Here is a 26,401-nt window from a genome sequence, read left to right on the forward strand (position 1 = left end):
TGGTCCTCACCATCCCCCCCTTTCTGCTCCTCAGCATCCCACAGTTCTGATCCCCAGAACTCCACTTTTCCAATCCTCATTGTCCCACCTTTCTTATCCTCACCATCCCCCCTTTCTGCTCCTCAGAATCCCACTGTTTTGGTCCTCAGCATCCTCAGCATCCTCAGCAGCCCACCTTGTTGATCCTCCACATCCCACTTCTCTGGTCCTCAGAATCCCACTTTTCTGTTCAGCAGCACCATCCGGCCTCACCAGCCGGCACCATCCCACCTTTCCAGCCGGCACCATCCCATCCCACAGTGCCAGCTGGAGCCATCCCTCCTTCCCAGATGGCAGCACCATCGCCCCTCTCCAGCTGGGAGCATCCTGCCTTTCCAGCCAATATCCCATCCTGCCTCTCCAGCTGGGAGCATCCTGCCTTTCCAGCCAACATCCCATCCCACCTCTCCAGCTGGTCCCATCCCTCCTTGCTGTCTGTGACTTCCTACCTCCCCAGCCCGAAGCATCATCCCAACTTCTCCAGCAGGAAACATCCCACATTTCCAGTTGGAAGCATTATCCCACCTCACTGGATGGCGGCATCCCACCTCTCCAGCAGGAAGCATCCCACATTTCCAGCTGGCATCATCCCACCTCACCACCTGGGAACATCCGGCCTTTCCGGTCGGAAGCATCATCCCACCTCTCCAGCTGGCATCATCCCACCTCTCTGCCTGGAAGCATCCTGCCTTTCCAGTCAGAAGCATCATCCCACTTCTCCAGCTGGAAACATCCCACATTTCCAGTCAGAAGCGCTATCCCACCTCTCCAGCAGGAAACAATCCTGCCTTTTAAGTCAGGACAGTTCATCCCACCTCACCACCTGGAAACATCCGGCCTTTCCGGTCGGAAGCATCATCCCACCTCACTAGATGGTGGCATCCTGCCTCTTCAGCTGGAAGCATCCCACCTTTCCAGCTGGTATCATCCCACCTCACTGCCTGGAAGCATCCCGCCTTTCCAGAAGCATTTCAGAAGCATCATCCCACTTCTCCAGCTGGAGACATCCCACCTTTCCAGTTGGCATCATCCCACCTTTCCAGTCAGGTCCACTGTCCCACCTCAATGGCTGGAAGCATCCCGCCTTCGCAGTCAGAAGCGTTATCCCACCTCAGTGGATGGTGGCATCCCACCCTTCCAGATGGCATCATCCCACCTCACCACCTGGGAACATCCGGCCTTTCCAGTTGGAAGCATTATCCCACCTCTCCAGTTGGAAACATCCCTCCTTTCCAGCTGTCATTATCCCATTTCTCCAGCTGGAAACATCCCGCCTTTCCAGTCGGGACCATTATCCCACCCCACCATCCAGAAGCCTCATCCTGCTTTTCCAGCAACATTCCACCTTTCCAGCTGGCACAGCCATCCCTCCGTGGTGAAGAGCATCCCAGTACCATCCCATCTTCTGGCTGGCAGCATTCCCTCTTCCAGGAGATCCACCCCACCTTCCACCTGGCAGCATTCCCTCTTCCAGGAGATCCACCCCACCTTCCACCCGGCAGCATTCCCTCTTCCAGGAGATCCATCCCACCTTCCACCCGGCAGCATTCCCTCTTCCAGGAGATCCATCCCTCCTCTCTGGCAGCCTCATCCCACCTCACCCACCCCAAGTGAACAGGAGCAATTCCTTCATGGAGCGCCCCGGTTAAAAATCCCGCTCAGGGGAATTTTTTCCTTCCGGGGGGATTCCAGCTCCGCTTTTCCCTTCTCCCAGCCCCTGGCTGCTTTCCCGCTCCAAGGATCCCCCTGGAAGTGAACATTCCCTCCTTTCCATGGATACAACGCTTCCAACCAAGCCTCCACCATCTGTTCCAGGCTCCGATTATCCACGCACGGATCGGGAATCTCTCGTTTGCAGCACTTCGGAGCGGCTCCGATCCCGCTCCAGCCCTTTTGGAAGGATTCCTTTGGATTTGCACCCAGATTTTGGGGCCTGGCAGGCTCAGTTTGGAATTCCCAAGGATGGGGGACAGGGAATAACTGGCCCTGGAAAGGCAAACGCTCCCTGGCGCGTCCTTGAGTTGGAAATACAGGGAAAAAGGGATTTAGGAATTCCTAACAAGGGTGGGATTTTAATCAAGGGAAATGAAAAAAACCTGTGGGATTGGAGGGATTGGATCTCTCCAGGCTTTGCTCTTCACAGCACAGAGCCAGGCTGGAAAGAGGTGGCACCGGAGCCCCTGGGCCGCGCTGATAAGGCCGGGAAAACGCTGATAAGGAGCGGGAAGAGGCTGATAAGGCTGGCTCCACTCGGGAAAACGCTGATAAGGAGCCGGAAAAGGCTGATAAGGAACCGGGAAAATGCAGATGTGGCCGGCTTCTCCTGGGATAACGTTCTCTGGGATGGTTCCTCCTGGGATAACCCAGATCATGGGCGGGAAAAAGCTGATAAAGCTGGCTCCACCCGGGAAAAAGCTGATAAGGATGGTTCAGCCTGGGAAAACGCTGATAAGGACCGGGATAACGCCGATAAGGACGGCTCCTCCTGGGATAAAGCTCCTTGGGATGGCTCCAGCTGCGCCTGAACCATGGCAAAGATTCCCCAAAAAAGAGAGAATGAATAGATGGAAAAAGAAAGGGAGAATGAACAAGAGCAAAATCCTGGATTGGGAAATGCTTCTTCCATTCCCAAACTCTTCCCAGGTTTGCCCCAATTCCTTGGGAGAGCCCAAAATCCAGCAGGACCTTCCCCAAAAAATCCAATGACTGGGAAAACCAGCTCTGGGAATTATCTCCTCCTCATACTGGCTCCTGTTTTCCTTGGAAAAAAAGGCTGTACCATGAAAACCCTTTTCCTGCCGACATCTCCCAGCTCCACGCCTGATTTCCAGGACATTCCCAAGGCTTTCTAGTGCCTGATGCTGGGGTGGGGGAATTTTCTGCTCCCAAATTCCATTCATTCTACAACATGTAGAGAAAGGGAGGAAAACAGAGAGCTGGAACCAGGAAAAGTGGGAACTTTTCCTTGTCAGGTCCAGGAAATATTCCATGAGCAGGGGATGGTTGATTCCTTGTTCTCCTTCTCCAGGGATGCTTCTGATCCCCTGTTCCATGAGCAGGGAATGTTTGATCCTTGTTCCTGCTCCAGGGATTATCCAATCCCTCATTCCATGGAGTGCTGATCCTTGTTCCTGCTCCAGGATTCTCCCAATCCCTCATTCCATGAGCAGGGAATGTTTGATCCTTGTTCCTGCTCCAGGATTCTCCCAATCCCTCATTCCATGGAATGCTGATCCTTGTTCCTGCTCCAGGATTCTCCCAATCCCTCACTCCTTGAGCAGGGAATGTTTGATCCTTGCTCCTGCTCCAGGGATGCTCCTGATCCTTCATTCCACACACAGGGAATGTTTTAATCCACTTTAATTCCCTGATTTTCCCACCTGGTGGCAAGTGATGGCCAAATCCCAAGGGAAGCACTGGATTACATCTGGATTTACAGCTCTCAGTTCAGGGATGTGAAATTCCTGCCTGGAGCTGCCAAAACTTTCTCCACACAGGAGCCAGGAATGTGTTCAGCATCCGAGGAGCGGCTCCATGGATCCACGGAAACCAAGGCGAGGATGGAGCAACTCTGGAGCATCCTGGGAGCATCTCAGGAATCCCTGGAGTATCCCTGGAGCATCTGCGGAACACCCCCTGAGCATCCTCTGAGTAACCCTCGAGTATCCCAAGCATCATCTGACTCCTCTGAGTAACCTTGGAGTACCTCCTGGCCTACCTGAACATCCTTGTGAGCATTCCGAGCTTCTCCTGAACATCCCTGGAGTATCCTCTGAGTGTCCTGAGCATCCCCTGACTCCCCTGAGTATCCTCTGAGTAACCCATCAGTAACTCCTGCTCTGCATGAGCATCCTCATGAGCATCCGCGCTTCTCCGGAACATTCCTGGAGTATCCTCTGAGTAACCTTGGAGTACCTCCTGACCTACCTGAACATCCATGTCAGCATTCTGAACTTCCTGGAGGATCCTCTGAGTAACCCCTCAGAATCCTCTGAGCAACCTTGGAGTATCCTCTGAGTAGCCCCTGAGTATCCTCTGGGTGGCCCCCAGGCACCCTGAGCATCTCCAGAGCATTCCCAGAGTAATCCCTGAGCACCTCCTGACCCCTCCTTGAGCATCCCAAACTCCTCCTGAGCCTCTCCTGAGCAGGGCCTGAGTATCCTAGTGATCCATCCCATAATATCCCCTCCCCGGCCCCATTTTCCCACCCTTTTCCCACTCTAAATCCACATTCATTCCCACGCAGCCGCACTCTTCCTTAAGGATAAAAACCAACTCCAAACGCAGCAGGGAAAACCGGCAAAAAACACCCCAAAATTCCCAAATTAATTCCAAAGGATTGGGAAATATTTCCCACTTCCCACCAGCTCATCCCCTGGGATGAGCCCGGCCCAGCCCTTCCCAGGCCATTCCGGGTATTTCCAGGTGGGAAAACCTCCCGTGACTGGAGGAAATCCCAGTTTTTCTTACCCTCCACACCGGGAAAAACGAGCTGGGAAAATCCAATCAGGAAATTCTCACTTCCCGAGGAAACGAGGCCAGAAAGAAACTGGGAGGAAGGGAAATTTCATCCCAGTTTTTTTCCCCTTGGTTGAAGCCTCTCCTGACCTTTTTTCCAAGCTCCAGAATTGGTTTTAGAGCAGCGGGAATGGAGCGGGTGTGGAATCAGGAATAAACCTGGAATTCTGGAAGCGATTCTCACTTGGAATAAAAGCAAGGAGGCGCTCCCATGTTTTATAGATAAATATGGATCTGGTTTTCCCAATTTTCCCAGGCTTTGGATTTCTCTGCCCATTCCCACCTCTAAAAATCCCCATTTTTCCCACCTTTTCCCTAAGAATCATCAGGAAAACGGGAACAACCCTTGGATGGGGGGCGGGTTCTGCTGGGATCCTTTCAACAGGGCCAAAAATGGGGAAAAAGAATTCCTAAAAATTGGCATTAATAGGGAGAAAGGACTCACCGCACAGTGGATTGGTAAACGAGGTCTTCCCGCTTCCGGTAGTTTTCCATCTGGGAAAAGTTGGTGGAAAACATGGCATCGAAGGTGAAGATCTTCTGCTTGATGGTGCCACCATCAGTGACCTGCAGGAAACAACGCCAGTGTCCCAAATCTGGGAATTTTCGGCCCTTTTTGGAATATTTCAAAGGGTTTTTGTGCTGAGAATTTGAATAGATTGATTTCAATTTGAATAGATTTGTTTGAATTTGAATGTATTTATTTAGGTTTTAATGGATTTATTTCAATTTTGGTACAATTTTTTATATTTTGGTATAATTTTTTATATTTTGGTATTTATTTAGATTTGAATGAATTTATTTGAATTTTAATCTGTATTAATTGCTGTAAATACATTTATTTTAATATTTTATGCGATGCATTTAAATACTTACACTAGAATTTTATTTTTGTTTTGTTTTTATCTTAATTCTTGTTTTTGTTTTTATTATATCATGATTTCCATATTTGTCCATAGAATCCCAGCATCTTTCATCTTGAAATTTATGGATTTATGATGTCCCTGCTGAGGTGAAACCAAAATCCATGTTTTCCATCCCGTTATTCCATTTTCCAGCCGGGAATTGTCATTTTAAATGGAAAATGGCTCTTTTTTAGGATCCTATTCCCTGTGTCTCCCAATGCCTCTGGATTTACCTTCCCTGCTTTTGAGGAGTTTTAGTGGAAAAATATGGAGGAAAATGGGAATTTTGGGGCTAAACCAGCTTCCAGCAGAGAGTGAAAATTCCCATTTTTTAAAATAAACCAGGAACAACAGAAGATGATTTTGGGATTTAATCCTGAAATGCAACAATTCCCAAGGACAAACCCCCAAATCCCCGCCCAACATTTGGCCAAAATTCCGCTATTATTCCCCATTTCTCTTTTCCTTCTTTTTTTATGGCAAAAAGTGGTGGAAAAGGAGGAAAAAAAAATCCGTCACTAAAAAAACTCTTCCAGTTTATCATCCCAGGCTGAGGCTTTTATGGGAAAGAAATTCCACCCTGGCACTGATGTGGGATAAAGAAAAGCGGGAAAAATGACGGGAGTTGTAAATCTCCGGCCTTGGGAAGTTTCCAAGGATTTTTCCGGACTTTTCTTTGGGTTGAAGGAGAACCCTGGGAGCTGCTCTGGGATGGAGAAGGGAATCCAAATCCAGAGGGACTTCAGGGATTCTTTTGGGGTGGGAAGTGCTGGGAGTGGTGGAGGTGGTGCCCATGGGTCAGGAATTTGCAGCCTTGGGATTTTCCCAGCACATCTGGACAGATGTGGGCCCAAATCCCACCCCATCCAAGGGCAGGAGTGGGAAAATGCCTCTGGAATTGCCCTCTGGGAATCCTCGCATTCTCTGAGGATTGAGACTACTGGGAAGAGCCCTCCCAATCCTAAGGGAATTCCAGGGAGTTATCGGCTCCCAGGAAAAGGCCCATCAGGAATTCTCTCCCTCCAGGGATCAGCTCTAATTCCAGCCTTTTTTCCAGGCCCAGGGGAAGGTTTTGGGACGAGAGACTCCATAGCAATTTGCAGCCCAACACTTCCTGTGGGAATCAAAAAAGGAGGATAATCGGGCAGCATCCCATGGTTCCCATCCCAATGGATGTCTCCACATGCAGGAATTTTGGGAAAAGGGGCAGGAGCACATCCCAGGCGCTGCTTCCTGCATTATTCATAAATCCCAGGAAAAATCCCATTCCTGGCAAAACTCCCCCCTGCCACCCTACCGTCCACAGTGACAAAATGTCACAAATCCCAAAATCCATTAAAGTGGACATTTGCTGTTCCCAAAATCCATTAAAATCCCCGGAGCCTCCCATCAGGATGCCCAAAGGACTCAAAATCATTGGGAAGTGACGGATGTGGGATGAAGGGAGCGGCTGCAAAGGGCCGGAATTGGGATCTGATCCAGGCTCCGTGTCCCGAGGATGGATTGATGGATTCCCTTTCTCCAAGTGAATGGAAATGGCTCTGGAAAGAGGGAAAATTCCCTGGAGCGGCTGCAGCGCTCCCGGTGTTTGGGGGGGAAGAGGAGTCCACAGTGTCCACATCAGAGCCACCAGGATGAACTGGTTATCCTGAAAAACTCCTGATTTAGTTTTTTTCCTGCCCATTCCCTGGAGAATCAACTGGGAAAAACTTGTTATCCTGAAAAACTCCTGATTTAGGTTTTTTCCTGTCCATTCCCTGGAGAATCACAATGGGAAGAACTCTTTATCCTGGAAAAATCCTGATTTAGGTTTTTCCTTCCCATACCCTAGAGAATCAACCAGGAAAACGTTTTATCCTGGAAAACTGCAGATTTAGGATTTTCCTGCCCATTCCCTGGAAAATCAACTGGAAAAAACCTGTTATCCAGGAAAACTCCTGGTTTAGGTTTTTTCCTGCCTCCCTCACCCATTTCCCAAAGAAACACAACCAATGGGAAAAACTCATTATCTTGGAAAACTCTGGATTTAGGTTTTTCCCATTCTCTAGGGATACTGCACAGAGCAATTCCCATACTCCAGGGGTACTACCAGGAGCAATGCCAGGGCCCTGCTCCCAGCATTACCAACTCCAGTTCATTCCCTTCCCACTAATTACCCTGAGCACCAAACTCTAAGTAATGGAGGCAAAGCTCTGTGGGCTCCCCTCCATTCCCACCCTTCGTTCCCAGACATCCCAGGAATCCCTCGCAGCACCAGGGAACGGTGCCTGGCCCTGGTCTGACCCCAGATCCGCCAAACCCCATTGCAGTTCCCAAATTCCCGTGTTCCAAGCCCAACCCAGCTCCACTTCCCTTCCCACTGCACAGAGCCAGATTGGAGCCTCCAAGGATTTCCCCTCCCTCTCCTGCTTCCCTGTTATTTTTCCTAAGCTCCACTGGGAAAAGAAGTAATTTTCCCAGTTCCCATCCTGGAACCGACTGCACAAATCCGGGATCTGGAGCAACCCCGGAGATGCTGGCAGCAGGACCCGAGGAACAGCTCCGGGTGTTCCCAGCCTCATTCCGAGCGGATTCTGCCACCCCCATCTCCTGCCAAGGCTTTGTCAGGAGCTCTCCAGGTGCAGATCCGTGTTCGCACCTGTTCCCGGGAACATCACACCTTGGGAGGTGTTGGGATTGTTGGATGTTAATTAACGCCTCTGCCTGCGGGATGTGTTCCTGTTCATTCTGGGAAAAATTCCCTTCGCTTGTCCCAGGAATGCTGAAATCGGAGGCGTTCCAGCAGCTGAGGGGGTTCCCAGCAGGAGCAAAGGGTTGTCCTTGTCTGTCCCTCATCCCCGGGGTATCCAGGGGAATTGCTGGAATTGCGGGTGCTGGCTGCAGAGTGGGGCTTCTCCTTGGGGTTTCACCCATGGGATGAGGCTCCTCAGCCTTGAAGCGCACAGATCCCAATGGGATCACCCACCCAGGAGTTATGGATCTATCCCAGGGGTTATGGATACATCCCAGGGGTTACGGATCCATCCTAGGGGTTATGGATCCATCCCAGGGGTTACGGATCCATCCCAGGGGTTATGGATACATTCCAGGGGTTATGGATACATTCCAGGGGCTATGGATGTTCCCTGTGGGTTATGGGTCTATCCCACAGGTTATGGATACATTCCAGGGGTTATGGATCCATCCTATGAGTTATGGATCAATCCCGTGGGTTATGGATCTATCCCAGGGGTTACAGATCCATCACATGGGTTATCGATCCATCCCAGGGGTTATAGATGTATCCTGTGGGTTATGGATCCATCCCAGGTGTTATGGATCCATCCCAGGTGTTATGGATGGACCCTGTGGGTTATGAGTCTATCCCACAGGTTATGGATACATTCCAGGGGTTATGGATCCATCCTATGAGTTATGGATCCATTCCATGGGTTATGGATCTATCCCAGGGGTTATGGATTCATCCCACAGGTTATGGATCCATCCCATGGGTTATGGATCTATCCCACAGGTTACAGATCCATCCAATAGGTTATGGATGCATCTCAGGGATTATGGATCCATCCCAGGGGTTATGGATCTGTCCCAGGGCTTACGGATCCATCCCAGGGGTTACGGATCCATCCCATGGGTTATGGATCCATCCCAAGAGTTATGGAACTGTTACAGGGGTTATGGATCCATCCCAGGGTTACGGATCCATCCCATGGGTTATGGATCCATCCCAGGAGTTATGGAACTGTTACAGGGGTTATGGATCCATCCCAGGGTTACGGATCCATCCCATGGGTTATGGATCCATCCCAGGAGTTATGGAACTGTTACAGGGGTTATGGATCCATCCCAGGGGTTACGGATCCATCCCAGGGGTTACGGATCCATCCCAGGAGTTATGGAACTGTTACAGGGGTTATGGATCCATCCCAGGAGTTATGGAACTGTTACAGGGGTTATGGATCCATCCCAGGGTTACGGATCCATCCCATGGGTTATGGATCCATCCCAGGAGTTATGGAACTGTTACAGGGGTTATGGATCCATCCCAGGGTTACGGATCCATCCCATGGGTTATGGATCCATCCCAGGAGTTATGGAACTGTTACAGGGGTTATGGATCCATCCCAGGAGTTATGGAACTGTTACAGGGGTTATGGATCCATCCCAGGAGTTATGGAACAGTTACAGGGGTTAGGATCCATCCCAGGGTTACGGATCCATCCCATGGGTTATGGATCCATCCCAGGAGTTATGGAACTGTTACAGGGGTTATGGATCCATCCCATGGGATCCATCCCGGGGGTTTTTCCCAGCTCCAATCCCCACCAAAGTGCTGCCGTTGACTTTTCCTCCTCTCTCCCCCTTTTCCCTGCCCCTTCCCGCCCCTGGAGCAGCTCAGATCCCTCAGAGTCCAGGAGCTCCCTCTGCTCCCTGTCCAATAAATCACGGGAACGAGGAGCCGGGCGTGACCCCAATCCAGCACTCCGCAGCCACATTCCCGTGATTTACAGGAGGAATAAACGGAACCCCACAGTTCCGGAGGCTCAGCCCCGGCTCTCCCAGATCCATCCATCACCTCCCACACCCCAGAGCTGCCACCGGAGCTTTGGGAAGCTGCAAAAGTCTGGGAGTGAGGCGAGGCAGGGAGAAAAATGGGATAAAAACCCTTAAAGTCAGGAAGGAATTGGGCAAATCCTGAGACGCTCCACGAAAAACCCAACTTCCCAAACCGGGAAAACTCCCTGGGAAAGGAGCAAGCGGGAAGGAAGGGTAAAACCCCCTGGAAGAAAGGGGGGATTTGTGGGGATGAAAATCAGAGCTGGGATATTTCTGCCCTTCCCTTTGCCTCCGAGGTTTCTCAGAGCGTGGTTTGCCCCGAGCAGCAGCCGCTCCCACATCCCTGCTCGCAGGGGGGATTATGCAAATCCAGCTCCCGGGAAAGTGGGTTAATCCAATATTACCCAGTGGAAAAGGGAAGGAAAAACCTGGTGGAGACGGCGGAGCCAGCAGAAAAAAATTCCTCCCTAAAAAAAGGAGGGAGGTGAAGCCAATTCCAAGCTGGGATTTTGGATTCGGGGCAGGTCTGGGGTTCTGTTCCCTGCCTGTCCAGCATTTAGAGGTCCATCCATAAATAATTATAGGAAAATCCATCTCAGATTCCATGGAGATGCTCCTGTGCATACACCACATTCCAAGAGCCGGATTTGCACCCATCCTTTCCCTGCTCATAAACCTGGGAATGGAGGAGAGCATTAGGGAAGGGCAGCTCCTCGTTCAGGGAGCAGAAACAGGATGGGAAATCCAAGGAAAAATATTCCCAGCTGCTCCATCTGATGCCACCAGCCCCACTCGCCCTCTCTTTGTCTCCTCCAGGAGTTTTCCCTGGAAAACTTCAGGCTCTCTTGGGTAAAACCATTTGTGGTTGCCAGCTTATCCCAAGTTTCCCTGAAGAAAGCTCAGGATTGGTGAAATTGAGGCTGGATCAAGGCTCAGGAATGATGATCCAGGGGCAGCTCCAGCCTCCAAATCCTTCCTTTCCCAAATAAAACCAGGCTCCACATCCCCTTTTCCCAAAGAAAGCCAACATACAAATCTGTCCTTTCCCAAATAAATCAGTCTCAAAATTCCCCTTTCCCAAATAAAACTGGCCCCCAAATTCACCTTTCCCAAATAAAACCAACATCCAAATCCTTCCTTTCCCAAATAAAACTGGCCTCCAAATTCCCCCCTTTCCCACATAAAACCAGGAGCTTCCCTCCTATTCAACATCCCAAATTCCCAAACATGTTTGGAACAGGGAAAGTTTGGGGTTTTTTAATAGCGCTACATGAAGAACCCAAACTTCTCCCCAAACCCCGATATCCCAAATTTTCCCCATTCCTCCCTTTTCCCATCATTTTCCACCCACCAAACTCTTGGCAGAGCTATCCCAACCTCAGCTCCAACATCCAAATCCCAACCTAATCCTGAGCCATCCCTAAACCCACCTGGTAACCACTCCAAAAAAAAAGAGGGGAGCTCCACGTGGAGCCCAAATCCAATGATGATCCCAAATCCCGATGATCCCAAACCCCGATGATCCCAAATCCATCCTGCGTCCCTCCCAGCCACATTTCCCAGGCTAGCCCAGCTGCCTCCCTCCTCCTCCTCCCTGGAATTGATATTCCCATCAGCCCGAGCTCCGTCTGCTTTTCCTGCCTCCTCCAGCCCTGACCTTCTGTTCCCGGCCGGCTCCGCATTCCCATTCCCGAGGCGTCGGAGCTCACCCGGTACCAGACGATCTCCCGCATTTTCCCGTCGGTTTTGAAGTTGCATTTCAGGGTCACGGCGTCTCCCACCACCACCGGGGGCAGGGGCTCGATGCTGACGGTCAGATATCCTGGAAAAGTGGGGGGGAAAAGGCAGGGAAAGAGAGCTGAGCTCCAGGGAAGTTTGGAATTGCTGGTTTCCAGGAATTTTATGGATTAATGGCACTGTTGAATGCCAGGGAAAGCCCTGACCCTTCACAGGGCCGCCCCCAATGATCCCAAAAAAGCCAACATGGAAGGAAATCCTTCCTGAATTTGGGAAAATCCCAGCGGCCACCATTCCCACTGCAAATTCCCGTCCTTCCTACGGCTTTGCCTTGGGCTCCGTTGTCTCTCCCCTATGCTTGCACAAACCTTCCCAAATTCCTCATTCCTGGTGGGAATTCCCCAACAGCTTCCCCTGAGGATGCACAGCCCCCACCCGGGGGTTTTCCAGCTCCTTCCCCATCTCCCCACGGCTGGATCCCGGATCCATCCTCGATCCAGAGGGAAAATCGGAGCCCGGGCAGCTCCATCCGTTCCTTTTGTCCCTCTTTCCCCTCGGTTTGCTGGGAAATCGGGAGCAGGGAGCAGCCGGGGGCCAGCAAGGGCGGGAATCGCATTCCTGGTTTGTTTTCCTGCGGCTGTTGGGAATTGATGGATTGACAGCCTGGCAGATCCCAGCGATCTTTCCCTGTTTGACACCGGGACTTCCCAAAAAAACCCCTCACCCACTCCAAGTTCCTTTTTTTTTAATCTCTCCTTGCATCAGGGGGGGAAAAGAGCCGAGTAAAACTCTGGGAAACTGGAACAGGTTTGGAAACGGGGCTGGAAATCAGAGATTCCTTTGTGGAAGATGCCCTGGGAGGGCAGAAGGTGAATTCCCGGGATTTTTTGTGCCTCCCAGGCGGTGATCCTGAGGCTCAGCATTCCTTGTAAAACAACCTGGAGGTGTTTGTGCCATAAATCCCAGGCACGACCTGCGGGAGAACACGCTCCGGGAACACGTGCCGGCTGCGGCAGCAGGGCAGCGTGGCCTGGAATATTGAACACCGGGAAAAAGCCGGAAAATCCCGTTTTGTGCTGCTTTCGAGGGCTGCAGGAACAGCTCCGCACAAGGAAATACGGGGGGAAAAGTGGATTTTTGGGACTGTTTGGGGGTAGGGCTGAGGGCTAAATCTCTTTTCATCCCCAAATGATGCTTGGGAGGAGGGAATTTTGGTGTTGCATCCCGGAATCCTGGTTTTCCTGGCTGGGAGCAGCCCAAATCCCGGCCAACATTCCCGGTCCGCCTGGGGCCGGCTCCTTTCCAGCCTCTCCCTGCCTGTCCGGGGTTTATTTTTGTTCCTAAAGCGGGGATTAAATCCCCGCGATTGCCAAGGCTGCACGAGGGCCCCTTGGATTCGGGGCTGTGCGGATGGAAAAGGCAGGATTGGGAGGAGGAGGAGGGAGGGAGGGAGAGCAGCCGAGGTCTCTCCGGCTGCCCCCATTCCCCTCGCTCGACTTTTGACATTTCCGAAGGCCGGGATGAGCAACAGGCACGGAAAAGCGGCGGGGAAGGAGGGGGATGAGCAAATCCTTGGCAGCGCGGCAGAATCCGCCCCAAGGAATTCGGGATGGAGCCTCCGTGCGTGCGGAAGAGCTCCCGCCACGGAGCCCCCGGGTGGGATCGCAGCTCCCGCCTGCCCCCGGATCAACGGGAGATTAAAGGGAGCCGGGGAGGAACTGGCAGAGCTGGAGCAAAGATTGGATTTTCACTCCTGTCCGTGGGATGTGGAGATCCAGGAGTTCCCAGCTCAGCATTTCTGGATGTTTTCTATCCCTTTTCCCACGTTGTTCCCTTCCAGACCCGTGCACTTCCATGCAAAACCATCCCCGTCGCAGTCCAGAGCAGAGATTGGATTTTCCCCCTGTCCACGGGATCCAGGAGTTCCCAGCTCAGCATTTCTGAATGGTTTCCACCCCTCTTCCCACGTTATTCCCTTCCAGAAATGTGCACTTCCACAGGACAGGGATCCATCCCCACCCCAGTCCAGCCAAGGCTTTTGGTGGTCTTTGGACCTTTCCCTGATTTTTGGTGGATTTTTAAAGTCAAAAAGAACCAAGTTTGGGATGGCCCCAGCCACTCCCATGCAGCAAATCCACCCATCCAAGCATTTTTCCAAGGAAATCCCCCTCCAAATCCATCCCTGACCTGCATCTTCTGGGTGGCCAAAAAAACCCCACAAAACTGGAATTTCCCCCCTCTCTGCTTCCTCCATGTCCTGGAAAACCACTTGGAGCTGGCACGGGGGGCAGCTTCCACCCATATTCCTGCGAATTCTGGCTTGGCTGGGCCTTAAATCCAGACATTGGGTCCTTTAAAACACCAGGGTGGAACCACAGGATGCTCCCAATCTTGTCCTGCATGGAAGCTCTGGAGCTCCAGGATTTATTGTTCAGGTGCTGTGGGATCAGGATCCCACGGAGAGCTGATTCCAGAGCCCTGACTGGGCCTGGGAAAGGCAGGAAGGGGAAAACTCAAACATTCCGAGGGCACTCCTGCCCAAATCCAGAGCAAAACCAGCCCAGAAGTTGTGGAAAAGAGAGAGAGAAGAGGGAGAGGGAAGCAGATGCCGAGTCCCCACAGGAGCCGGCCAAGGATGCGTGGAGGGGAGGGGGAAAATGGGAAAACAAAGGAAAATAAAGCAGGAATCCAGATGGAGCCGTCCAGACCCCGCTGCTCGGCTGCAGCTGACGTGCGAATCCCATCCCTCATCCTCCCCTTCCCTTCGCCTCCCCACAGGGAACAACTGCCAGGTGCCAGTGCTGCTCCGGAGCCTCCCTCGGCTCCCTTTTTTTGGGATTTACTGAGGAGAACAAAGCGGCTGTGACGGGAACGGCTGGGTGGGAAGAACTCTTCCAAAAGGAAGAGCCCATCCCAAATTTCTGTCATCGCTCGCGGTATCAGCGTCCCTTTATCAGCATCCCCTTCTCAGCCTCGCTCCGCTTCCCCTTTGCTCTTTTCAATCCGAGATTTTCCAGAGAATGCCGGGCCCGGCCTCCCCCGGATCGGATTCAGCCCTCTGGAAATTCATCCCTCTGATTAGATGGCAGCCCTGGGGAGGAGAGGATATTTTTGCTGGCAATCGCTGGGAATTCTGGCACCATCCAGTTTAAGGGGGATTCAAAAAAAAGGGAAAAGGAAGGGAGGGGGAGGAGAGGGGGAAGGGAGGGATAAAGGAAATGTCCTTTGAAATCAGGAGTGACGCCTTCATAAAGGAGAGCATCGGAACAAGCTCGGTGCTTCCAATTACAAAAGGGCTCCCAGGGATGAGGCAGGAATTGCTCCAGCCCTGGAAGTGCTGGATGCTGGATAAAAACCTCGTTTCCAGCCCTTTCCAGAATTCCCTGGGGACTTCTGCCCACAAACGCAGCTGGGCATTCCATGGGAATGGCCAGGGGTGAAGTGCAAGCGGCTGGAATCCCTCCGAGGTTCCTGGGAAGGATGGGATGGGATGGGATGGGATGGGATGGGATGGGATGGGATGGGATGGGATGGGATGGGATGGGATGGGATGGGATGGGATGGGATGGGATGGGATGGGATGGGATGGGATGGGATGGGATGGGATGGGATGGGAATGTCCCAAGGAAAGGCCTTGGAGTAATGGAGCCTTCCAAGGAATCCCAGCACCACACGGAGCCCCTTCCACATCTTCCCCGGGCGCCTGATTCCTTCCATCCCACATGGAAATCCAAGATCTATTTATGGAGATGGCCCAGTGCTCCCATTCCCAGATTTCTCATCTCCCAGTGCTTCCCAAAAATCCCAAAATGGAATTCTGGAACTGGATTGGAAGGGACCTGGGCAGGGACTCCTCCCACTATCCCAGGTTGCTCCAAGCCCTGTCCAAGCTTGGACAAATCCCAGGATGGGGCAGCCCCAGCTGAGGACGGATTTTCCCCCTTTCCGTGTCCCCAAAATCCAACCCGTCCCCATCCTTTTAGGAATGGTCCTTGGAAGCAGCAGTGGGTCTGAGCGGAGCGGGAGCTCGGGATGGAGCCAGAGGAGGGGATTCTTGGGATCCAGTGGCTCCATCCCCCTCTGGAATGTCCCCAGCATCCTGGAGGAGCCAGTGACAACACAAACACTTCATCATTTTAATTAGCCAGTGATTAACGGGGCTTATCCATAATTCCCTCCCATTTCCCCACCTCCCTTTTCCAAGGGCTGGGATAGGATAGGAAAACCAGGAGGGAACAGGAAAACAGACACCAGCACTCCCTTAACCAGCAGATATCCCGAAATTCCCAGGATTTAAGGAGAGCAGGAGACATTTTGCTTCTTTCGGTGGGATCTAGAGGGGTGCAAACCATGAAAAATCTGGGAGTACTCCTGCAAATTCCCGACTGCAGAATGCCCACGGCTGTGGCAGATCCGGGGATGGCACCCCCGGATCCTCAAGAACCAAGCGCGCCCTGACTGGCGGCGCTTTGCAACATCTTGTCCATGAAAAATTCAGCAGCTCCAGTTGTTCCTGGGAACGCAGCAAATTCCTTCCCACTCCCCTTCCAGCTCCGGCCATGCTTTATTTATGACATTCCAGGACAATTTACAGTCGGAATATGATGCTGCCTCTCGTTGTTAACCCGGGAGGGCTCCAAGGGCAAAGAATTCCCAGCTGGCCCCATCCGGAGAGGTGGAATTTTGCTGAATCTGGAGCTTTTCCTCCTGGAAAGCTGCAGCAGGATTTTATTTCTCATTTAAACGGGAATAAGCGTCTGGCAGGGGTTTAACACCAGCCAGGGAGTGGGACATGACAGCCAGAGTCGGCGCCGCGCTCCCAAGGAAAACGGGCCTTTGGGAAGCGGGAAAAAAGGACTGGGGGAGCCTTGTGCTGAGTTTTCCTTGGATATTCAGCTTTGCTCTCCAAAAATCCACCAGCTCAGTGCCAGCGGGGTTAAACCTCCCCAGCCCTCCACCACCTTCCCAAAAGTCATCCTGGCTTTTGGAAAACGGGCGTATTCCCTAAAATAAACCCGGGAAAGTTGGCGTCACCCCCAGGAGAGGAGGAGCCCGGCTGGCAGGAAGCAAATGGCATTAATCCCAGGAAAATGGGATATTAACGGGCCGAGCAGACAATTAAGAGCCAGTAATTAAAATTCCTCTTTCCTCACAAACATCTCATTAGGCGCAGCTTCCCTCCCTCATTTCCATAAGTGGGAGGGAACGATTCCGCAGCTGGATCTGGAATTATTCCTTAGGCGGGGCTGCTGGACCAAACCAGCTCCTGAATTTTTAGGGGTCAGGAGAAAATGTATGGAATGAGCAGGGGGACTTCCAGCCCATGCTTTGGGGCCATTTTTCCCCAATTAGTGGGATGCAGAACCTGCAGGATCCTATGGATGTGTCCCGAGCCTCTTTGCGGTGGGAATCAATGGTTTGGATCAATCCTTTGGATCAATCCATGGGTTGAGCGCGGCCCTTCGGCCTCCCAGCCCCTTCCAAATGAAGATGAAGTGAGGGAACCACTTCAAGCCGGGGGCTGTTTCCTGTCCATTCCAGGGGCAAACCTTGTGGGAATTACTGAACGATGGAATGTTATGGATCAATTCAGCCTGGAGAAGCTGAGGCTGCTCCATCCCTGGAAGTGTCCAAGGCCTGGTTGTGCTTGGAGCAGCCTGGGGTAGGGGAAGGTGTCCCTGTCCGTGGCAGGGACTGGGATGGGATTTAAGGTCCCTCCAATCCAACCCATTCCATGATTCCCCCTTTCTATAAAATACGGATAAAACCAACCCCTGAACCCAGCTTCCAAGGATTTCAACACTTAAATCCCATCAAGATGGAACTTTTAACCACTGTCCAGCATCCCTTTTTTCCTTAAATCCCAGATTTCTCTAAGCAAAATATCCCAAAGAAAAGATATCCCAAAAAATCCCAGTCCAAAGAAAAAGGATGAATTCCCAATTTGCTCTGTGCCGTGCTTCCCAATGTCCTTGTGTCCATGGGAAGTATCTCCAACACCAGCTGAGGGCTTCCCAAGGATTGATGCTGATGGATCTTCAGGAGAAATCCATTTTTGGGCTGCTTTTCTCCTCATGATGAGCTCCACAGTCACTGTTATGTTCTGGAGGGGTGGGGCTGGCTCTCATCGGCTCCGAGATTCCAGTGGCTCCAGAGGCAGCGGAAAACTGAGGAATGAGATCCAAATGGATCCTGCTGGGCTAAAAACATTCCAAACATTCCGGCTCCATGGGATTTTCATCCCCATCAGCACAACCTCAGCACAGTAAAGGATTTCAGATGGAAGGGGAGAGTTTGGGCACTTTGGGAGTGGAAAGACCACAGGAAATTTGGGATTTGGGAGCCTCCCAGTGGTGCCGTGTCCCATCTCTCCAACTCCAATCTCCGTCCTCTTTCCCACATTTCCACTTTTCCCTGTCCAGTTTCCTTCCCACAACGACTCAAGTCCAGCTCTCTCCATGCCCAGTAAATCCCAGGAAAACCCCAGCGTTTTCCACCTTTGCCGCGTGCCTCCCGACAAACAAATCCGGGTGGGATTGAGCCGTCGGAATCGGCCCCGTGGCTTGGGCACGGGCTGGAATAAATCCTCGAACGTCTTCATCCGGCTTTTCCCAAGCTCCTCGGAGCTGTTCCGGCTCATTGGAGCACGGGATGAGGGAGCCCATTCCCGGCATGGCTTCGGCTCGCGGCGTCGATTTCGTGCTTGTTCGACATCTCCGGCACAAATCCCCAGGGAATGCGGCGTTCCAGGAAAAAGATGGATGTTTGGAGGGAAAACCGTGACGGCTTTGGCTGGAGGGAGACCAGGCCCTTCTACAAACTCCCGGAATGGCTTTGGAATCATCGTTTGGATGTTAAGGGGGTCCCTCATCCCAAAAATCCAGGGATTTCCTGGATGAAATTTCATGTGGATCTAAGGGCTGCATCCTGCCCGTCCTGGGAGATAAAACCAGTGGCTACAAAACCAGGGATGCTGGGAAAGTGAGAATTTCAGGATGAACACAGGAAAAGCACAGTTGGAGGGATGCGACAGCCAGCAGAAAATCAGGATCTGTTGGATTTGGGAAGTATGTCCCTGGGATAGATGGAACAAAACCAGGGATGCTGGAAAAGTGAGGATTTGGAGATGAACACAAGAACACAGGGCTGGAGGGAAGCAACATCCATCAGAAAGCCAGGATCTGTCAGATTTGGGAAGAATGGAATGGAATGGATGGGAATTATCTTGTTTGGGACAAAATCCCAACACCCTCAATACTGAATCCTCCTGGAAGAGAATCCTTCTCCATGAAAACACACAAAGAAGGATCCAAGACCCTCCCAAGGTTTGGGAAACCCCTCCCAATCCCAAAACTCCCTAAATCACCTCCGGCAAGGAGCAGCCTGTGCAGAAAAGATGGATTTTCCCGGCCCACGCTTATCAGCGGGAATGTGGTGGCTGCATTGATATTCCCGGTGATTTATGGGATTTTATCCCCCTGCCCGCACAGCCTGGGAATGCAGGGCTGTAAATCACACATGGAATATTTATCTCCGCATGGGAAGATGTTTAGGAGCATTTACCGAAGCGCTGGGAAGTTTTATTTATAACATCCCCCCCCCACCCCTTTCCACTTCCAACGTTTCCATAAAATCCCTCGGCCTCCCAGCGGTGCTGGAGGGGGGAATATTTTACCTCCACATCTTCATCCCACTGATATTCCCATAAAATAAAACACGGGACATGCCACTGGAGCTCCCACAGCTGCTCAAAGTGGTGGCTTGGGATGGGTCATTGGGATTTTGGGAAACCATGAGATGGGTGCTTGGCCTTGGATTTTGGGAAGAGCTTGAAAGAGATTGTGGGGTTGGAATTTCAGGAAGAGCTTGGGATGGGTCATTGGGTTGGGATTTTGGGAAGAGTTCCTTGTGGATCTTTGGGTTGGGGTTTTTGGAAGAGCTTGAGATGGGTCACTGGGTCAGGATTCTGGGAAGATTCTGTGATGGGTCAATGGGTTTGGATTTTGGGAAGAGCTCCTGGGTTTTTGGATCAGGAATTTGGGAAGAGCTGAACATCTGTCATCATTCCGCTGTCATTTCTCCTGTTCCATTAACCCCTCTTCCTCATTATCTAAGGATTTTTCAGATTTTTCATTTTGTTTGGATCATTTTGGGCGCTTTCAGAGTCCAAAATGATGCCTCATCTCGGGAAAGGTGGGAAGGTGAATCCAGAAGAGCCAAATTCCCTCAAAAACCTGGCACCATCCCTAATTTGGAGCAATGGCTCTGCCGGCACCTCGTGGCCTCTTCCCAGATGTTGGAACAGCTGCCGGAGCCAAAATGGAGCCGAAAATTCCGCAGGGCCAGGCTGGGTCTGAGACGCCTCGTTTGATAAATGGAGATCGTGGCCCTCATTTGCATCTATGCAAATATGCAAATCAGGGCTGATTCCCAGCTGCCAATCAACTCCCTCTAAGTTAATTAAGGCAGAATCCCCCAAATCGGTCACTCCCCGATTTTATTCCCATTCCATGGGGTGAAGCCAACGGATTTTGGGCAAACGAGGCCCGGCAGGTGGGAGGTGCCACCTCTCATCCCAAGTTTTCCCTTTTCCCTGTAAAAGAACCCCATTCCTGCAGGATTTCCTCCACATCAGCTGGATTTTCCTGTTTTCCACCCAGAAGTGCTTCCACCCCCAGTCTGGGCTAGAGGGCAGGAATTCCCTCCTGCGGATAAATCCAGGAGGGAGTTCCTTCCTCCTTTTTCCAGCAGATCCCAATGACACCTGGGAACTGTTAAAAAAATCCCAATTTTTCCTTCTTTTCCCCCATTTTTTCCAGCTCCCCCCAGCTGCCCCATGGATCTCTCTCCAATCTATTTCCATGGATTTTCGTCCATCCCCAGCAAATCCCAAGCTCACCAGACAGGGATTTTTCTGACAATCCCAACTTTGCCAAGCGGGAGCAACCAGTGACCACCAAATCCAATGGAATGCCTTCAGAATGGCTCAACATTCCCTAAAATCCTCCCATCAGAGCACGGTGCCTCCTCAACACCTGGATTAACCTGGATTAATGCTCCAAGCCGGAATGTCCAGGTGTCCCAGGGCTAAAAATTCCCCCCGTTCTGCTTTTGCCTGTTTTTTAATCAAGCAGCTCCACGGAAAACACAGCAGGATCCGATCTCCGTGTGCAGATGTGGAATTAATCCTGAATTAAGTGTGGCAGGAGAAGGAGAGGCCTTATCTGAAAAAGATTGGAAATGGGATTTTTCCTCACACCAGCAAATTCCCGGCTCTCCTTTTCCAGCGGCTCAGCTCTGCATCCTGACAAGGAAGAGATTCCTGCCAGCTGGATGCTCCTGGAGTTTTCCAGGAAGCTGCACCCTCTGAATGCCACCCCTGGGCACCAGGATCATGGAAAACCTCACCTGGGATAAAGGATTTTATCCCCAGATGGTGTTGCCGTACAAAATCCACCCGGGAATGCAATTCCAGAGTAAAAAAAGAGAATTACTGCACCTGGTGCTCCTTTTTAGAGTCCCAGACTGGAGCTGAGGGATTGGAAAACCGGGGAAAAAAATCCCAAACCCCTGGCAGAGCTCAGTTGGTGGCTTGGGAGGGATTTGCCGACAGCAGCTGAGGATTTTCCCTCTGTTCCAGCTCCGTCGGGATGGGGATTATGGCACCAGCAGCCAATTCCGGGAAGCCACGGCTCAGGGTGTTAATCCCTGCTGGAGTTAATCCCAGCAGGAATAATTAACAGAGCAGGAAGGAGCTGGGAGCGGCTCCCTGTTCCTGGAAGTACTCAAATCCAGGTTGGAACAACGGCCTATGGAAAATGTCCCTGTCCATCCCAACCCAAAGCATTCCAGGGTTCCAGGTCTTTCCGTGCCTCAATTTCCCCATTTGGGAAGGGGAAAGCAAGGTCCTTTCCAGCTCATCTGAGATCCAGGAAAATCCCATCCCGGAGTAACTGCAAGGTGTTATTAGAGATCCCAATAAATCCCATCCTGGAATACCAGCAGGGGTTTATTAGAGATCCCAAAAAAAATCTGGAATATTTTATTCCAGATGTCAGGGGCTTTTAGAGATCCCAGGAAATCCCATCCCAGAGAAACATCAAGGGGATAATTTGAGAACCCAGAAAGTCCTGGAATAACAGCAAGGGGATAATTGGAGACCCCAAAAAATCCCATCCTGGAAGAAGAGCAGGGTGTTAGCAGAGGTGATCCTGCTCCCAAAAATAACCCCAGGAAGGAATTTTCCCACCCAAAACTCCCCAGTCCTCCCTAAAACTCCTCCTTTTCCAGCTTTCTTGGGAGACCCGCAGGCTTGGGATGGGAAAAAGAGGGAAAAATCATTAATTCCATCTGGGAAAATCAGTGGGTTTCAGTCTGGAAGACCCCCCCCCCGGGTTTCCCACCAGTTCCAAGCAGGTTTTCCCAAGCCCTGGTGGCCCTGGAGCAGGGGTGACCCTGACCTGGATGATGAATTCCTTGATTTATTTCTCCACTTGCAGGAAATCCAATTATCCCAGATTTTTGATTGGTGACAAACGAGGAGCCATTGATCCCCCCTCCCTCCCAGCCGTCGGCTCCAGGCGATCTCTGCTCCTTCCATCGATTCCTGCCCGGAGGAACTGGGAAGGGATCATCGTTACTGATGTTTTGGGATTTTTCCTTCTGAGCTCTTTCTCCAGAGGCGCAACCTCAGGCAGAGGAAGAGCAAAAACAAACCCAGTCCAAAAATCCCAAAATCCACTTTGTTTTTTGGAATTCCAGGTGTGATGTGTGGCTTTTAAAAAAAAAAAAAAAAAAAAAAAGACTGGAGGGTGCCCGAGGCGCCTGGTTCAGCCCCAAAGGGTCCTGGCTCAGCTGGAAAACCCTCCGTATTCCCAAAGGAATGTTGAAGGTTTGGGAAGGTTTGGGAAGGGAAGGTTTGGGAAGGGAAGGTTTGGGAAGGTTTGGAAAAGTTTGGGAAGTTTGGGAAGGGAAGGTTTGGGAAGGTTTGGGAAGGGAAGGTTTGGGAAGGGAAGGTTTGGGAAGGTTTGGGAAGGGAAGGTTTCGGGAAGGTTTCGGGAAGGTTTCGGGAAGGGAAGGGAAGGGAAGGTTTCGGGAAGGTTTCGGGAAGGTTTCGGGAAGGGAAGGTTTCGGGAAGGGAAGGTTTCGGGAAGGGAAGGGAAGGTTTCGGGAAGGGAAGGGAAGGGAAGGGAAGGGAAGGTTTCGGGAAGGGAAGGGAAGGGAAGGGAAGGTTTCGGGAAGGGAAGGGAAGGGAAGGTTTCGGGAAGGGAAGGGAAGGTTTCGGGAAGGGAAGGGAAGGTTTCGGGAAGGGAAGGGAAGGTTTCGGGAAGGTTTCGGGAAGGTTTCGGGAAGGTTTCGGGAAGGTTTCGGGAAGGTTTCGGGAAGGTTTCGGGAAGGTTTCGGGAAGGGAAGGGAAGGGAAGGGAAGGGAAGGGAAGGGAAGGGAAGGGAAGGGAAGGGAAGGGAAGGGAAGGGAAGGGAAGGGAAGGGAAGGGAAGGGAAGGGAAGGGAAGGAAGGGAAGGGAAGGGAAGGGAAGGGAAGGGAAGGGAAGGGAAGGGAAGGGAAGGGAAGGGAAGGGAAGGGAAGGGAAGGGAAGGGAAGGGAAGGGAAGGGAAGGGAAGGGAAGGGAAGGGAAGGGAAGGGAAGGGAAGGGAAGGGAAGGGAAGGGAAGGGAAGGGAAGGGAAGGGAAGGTTTGGGAAGGTTTGGGAAGGGAAGGGAAGGGAAGGGAAGGGAAGGGAAGGGAAGGGAAGGGAAGGGAAGGGAAGGGAAGGGAAGGGAAGGTTTGGGAAGGGAAGGTTTGGGAAGGGAAGGTTTGGGAAGGTTTGGGAAGGGAAGGTTTGGGAAGGGAAGGTTTGGGAAGGTTTGGGAAGGTTTGGGAAGGTTTGGGAAGGGAAGGGAAGGGAAGGTTTCGGGAAGGGAAGGGAAGGTTTCGGGAAGGTTTCGGGAAGGGAAGGTTTCGGGAAGGGAAGGTTTCGGGAAGGGAAGGGAAGGGAAGGGAAGGGAAGGGAAGGGAAGGGAAGGGAAGGGAAGGGAAGGTTTCGGGAAGGTTTCGGGAAGGTTTCGGGAAGGTTTCGGGAAGGTTTCGGGAAGGGAAGGGAAGGGAAGGGAAGGGAAGGGAAGGGAAGGGAAGGGAAGGGAAGGGAAGGGAAGGGAAGGGAAGGGAAGGGAAGGGAAGGGAAGGGAAGGGAAGGGAAGGGAAGGGAAGGGAAGGGAAGGGAAGGGAAGGGAAGGGAAGGGAAGGGAAGGGAAGGGAAGGGAAGGGAAGGGAAGGGAAGGGAAGGAAGGGAAGGGAAGGGAAGGGAAGGGAAGGGAAGGGAAGGGAAGGGAAGGGAAGGGAAGGGAAGGGAAGGGAAGGGAAGGGAAGGGAAGGGAAGGGAAGGGAAGGGAAGGGAAGGGAAGGGAAGGGAAGGGAAGGGAAGGGAAGGAGGAAGGGAAGGGAAGGGAAGGGAAGGGAAGGGAAGGGAAGGGAAGGGAAGGGAAGGGAAGGGAAGGGAAGGGAAGGGAAGGGAAGGGAAGGGAAGGGAAGGGAAGGGAAGGGAAGGGAAGGGAAGGGAAGGGAAGGGAAGGGAAGGGAAGGGAAGGGAAGGGAAGGGAAGGGAAGGGAAGGGAAGGGAAGGGAAGGGAAGGGAAGGGAAGGGAAGGGAAGGGAAGGGAAGGGAAGGGAAGGGAAGGGAAGGGAAGGGAAGGGAAGGGAAGGGAAGGGAAGGGAAGGGAAGGGAAGGGAAGGGAAGGGAAGGGAAGGGAAGGGAAGGGAAGGGAAGGGAAGGGAAGGGAAGGGAAGGGAAGGGAAGGGAAGGGAAGGATTGGAGACTCCTTCAGATCCTCCATGGAAACAGCCAATATTCCCACCAGGATTCGCAGCAGAATTTGGCCCTGGCCTGGAGATACTTCTTCCAGGCACCGGGACAAAGGGCAGCTGCATCCCAAACTCTCCCTCATCCTTTGGGACAACCATGATCCCATCCCCCAGGATCTCCCTGGCCCAACCTCATCCAGCTCCATCTTTCCCATCCTCTCCAGCCTCATTCCCTGGACAAAGCAGGATTTTGATCGCTGCTCTCTCTCCTCCAGATTCACACTCCATGACTGATAATCCCTCTCCTCTCCCAGTAATTCTGATCCCTAATGGGATTAATGGATATCTCCCTCTTCCAGCCCTGATTCCAGGAGCTGATTCCCGACACTTTCCCACCTCCTTGGTGCTGTTCCCTTCATCCTGATCCATCTCCCTGGGGCTGCTCCCTTCATCTTCATCCATCTCATCTCCATGGGGCTTTTCCTTTCAACCCGATTCATCTCCTTGGGGCTGTTCCCTTCATCCCGATCCATTCCCGCTCCACTGGGAAATCACTGTTAATTAACACCTTTCCCTCTCCCAGCACTTCCAGAGCTGTCCCATTATCCAAGTTTGGCTTTTCCCGCTGATCCCAAAGGCTGATGGAGCAAAATCCCGGCCCCGATTCCTCCTTTAGTTCTGCTTCTGGAATGTTGGCATTTTTTGGGATCTTTTCCCTCAAATCCAACATTCCGGGTGTTCTCCCACCTCTGAGATGGAGCAAAGCTGGAAAATCAGGAGGAGATTTTTCCATGGCTCCACGTGGTGTCCATGACTCTGCTTTCTCATATCCATCCCTATTCCCGCATCCATCCCAATTCCTGCTGCAAAACTCCCATCCCAAAGCCCACCAGGATACAGAGAATCCTCAGACAAACCACACATTCCCATTTTCCATCCCAAATTTCCCTCCTCTTCCTGAAGACTCCAGCCTGACCCCCCAGCCAAGCCAAGGAGGACTGGGACTGGGAATAACAGCGGCAGCCAGACCTTGGAAAAGAGGGACAAATGCCTGGCAGAGCCTCAGATCCTCCGGATGTGCCGGGAGGCCAAGGCTCCGCGTTAATAAAACATAACCAAGCGTGGGATCATCCAATATTCCTTTAATTCAGTGCTCCCGGGAGGGCGGGAAGAGAGGCCGGGAATGCGGGAGGTTTTCCTGCTCAGCGGGGCGGAGAGGAGTGCCCGGGATGTTAAACAGCTGGAAAAGCCCTCCCTTCCCACTCCCATTTTCCAGGCTGGAAGTGCCCTCCATTCCCTTTCTCCAGGCAGGAAGGGCTCTCTTCTCCCAATCCCATTCCCATTCCCATCCTCATTCTCATTCTCCAGGCTGAAAGTGCTCTCCATTCCCATTCCCAATCCCATTTCCATTCCTATTTCCATTCTCTAGGCCAGAAGTGCTCTCCATTCCCATTCCCATTCCCATTCCCATTCCCATTCCCATTCCCATTCCCATTCCCACCCTCCCCCCGAGATAAAATCATTCCAATCAAATCCTTTCAGCCCTAAAACTCTGGGATTTTTTTCACCCTTGTTTTTTCTCCCGGCAGGAAGCATGGAGCAGATTTGGAGCACGATCCATGCAAAGAAAGAACAGCGGGATCATCCTGACCATCCCATTGCCCGAACCCTCTCTCTCCCACCATGGAATCTCCCAGGTTTTCCTAACAAATAAAAACAACCCCGTAAATTCCAAGGAATTGGAAGGTTTAATTTGGGAAGCGCTTCCCGGAGCTCCTCTCGCCTTCCCATCCCTGCACTAATTACAGTGGAAATTCAGGAAGAATCCAAGCAATCTCCACTCCTCACAAA

General features: G+C 52.0%; 1 protein-coding gene across 1 annotated transcript in view; it reads right to left on the reverse strand.

Moving 5' to 3' along the window:
• IGSF21 (immunoglobin superfamily member 21) overlaps nucleotides 1-26,401 on the reverse strand; it is a 41,043-nt gene that overhangs the window by 6,803 nt on the left and 7,839 nt on the right. Inside the window, exons 2-3 of the mRNA XM_059866549.1 lie at nucleotides 11,726-11,838; nucleotides 5,003-5,124 (exon numbers count right to left, since the gene is read on the reverse strand). Coding sequence (XP_059722532.1) covers nucleotides 5,003-5,124; nucleotides 11,726-11,838 — 235 coding nt within the window. The remainder of the gene's footprint in view (nucleotides 1-5,002; nucleotides 5,125-11,725; nucleotides 11,839-26,401) is intronic.

Source organism: Haemorhous mexicanus, chromosome 23, assembly GCF_027477595.1.
Source record: "Haemorhous mexicanus isolate bHaeMex1 chromosome 23, bHaeMex1.pri, whole genome shotgun sequence".
Lineage (NCBI taxonomy): Eukaryota > Metazoa > Chordata > Aves > Passeriformes > Fringillidae > Haemorhous > Haemorhous mexicanus.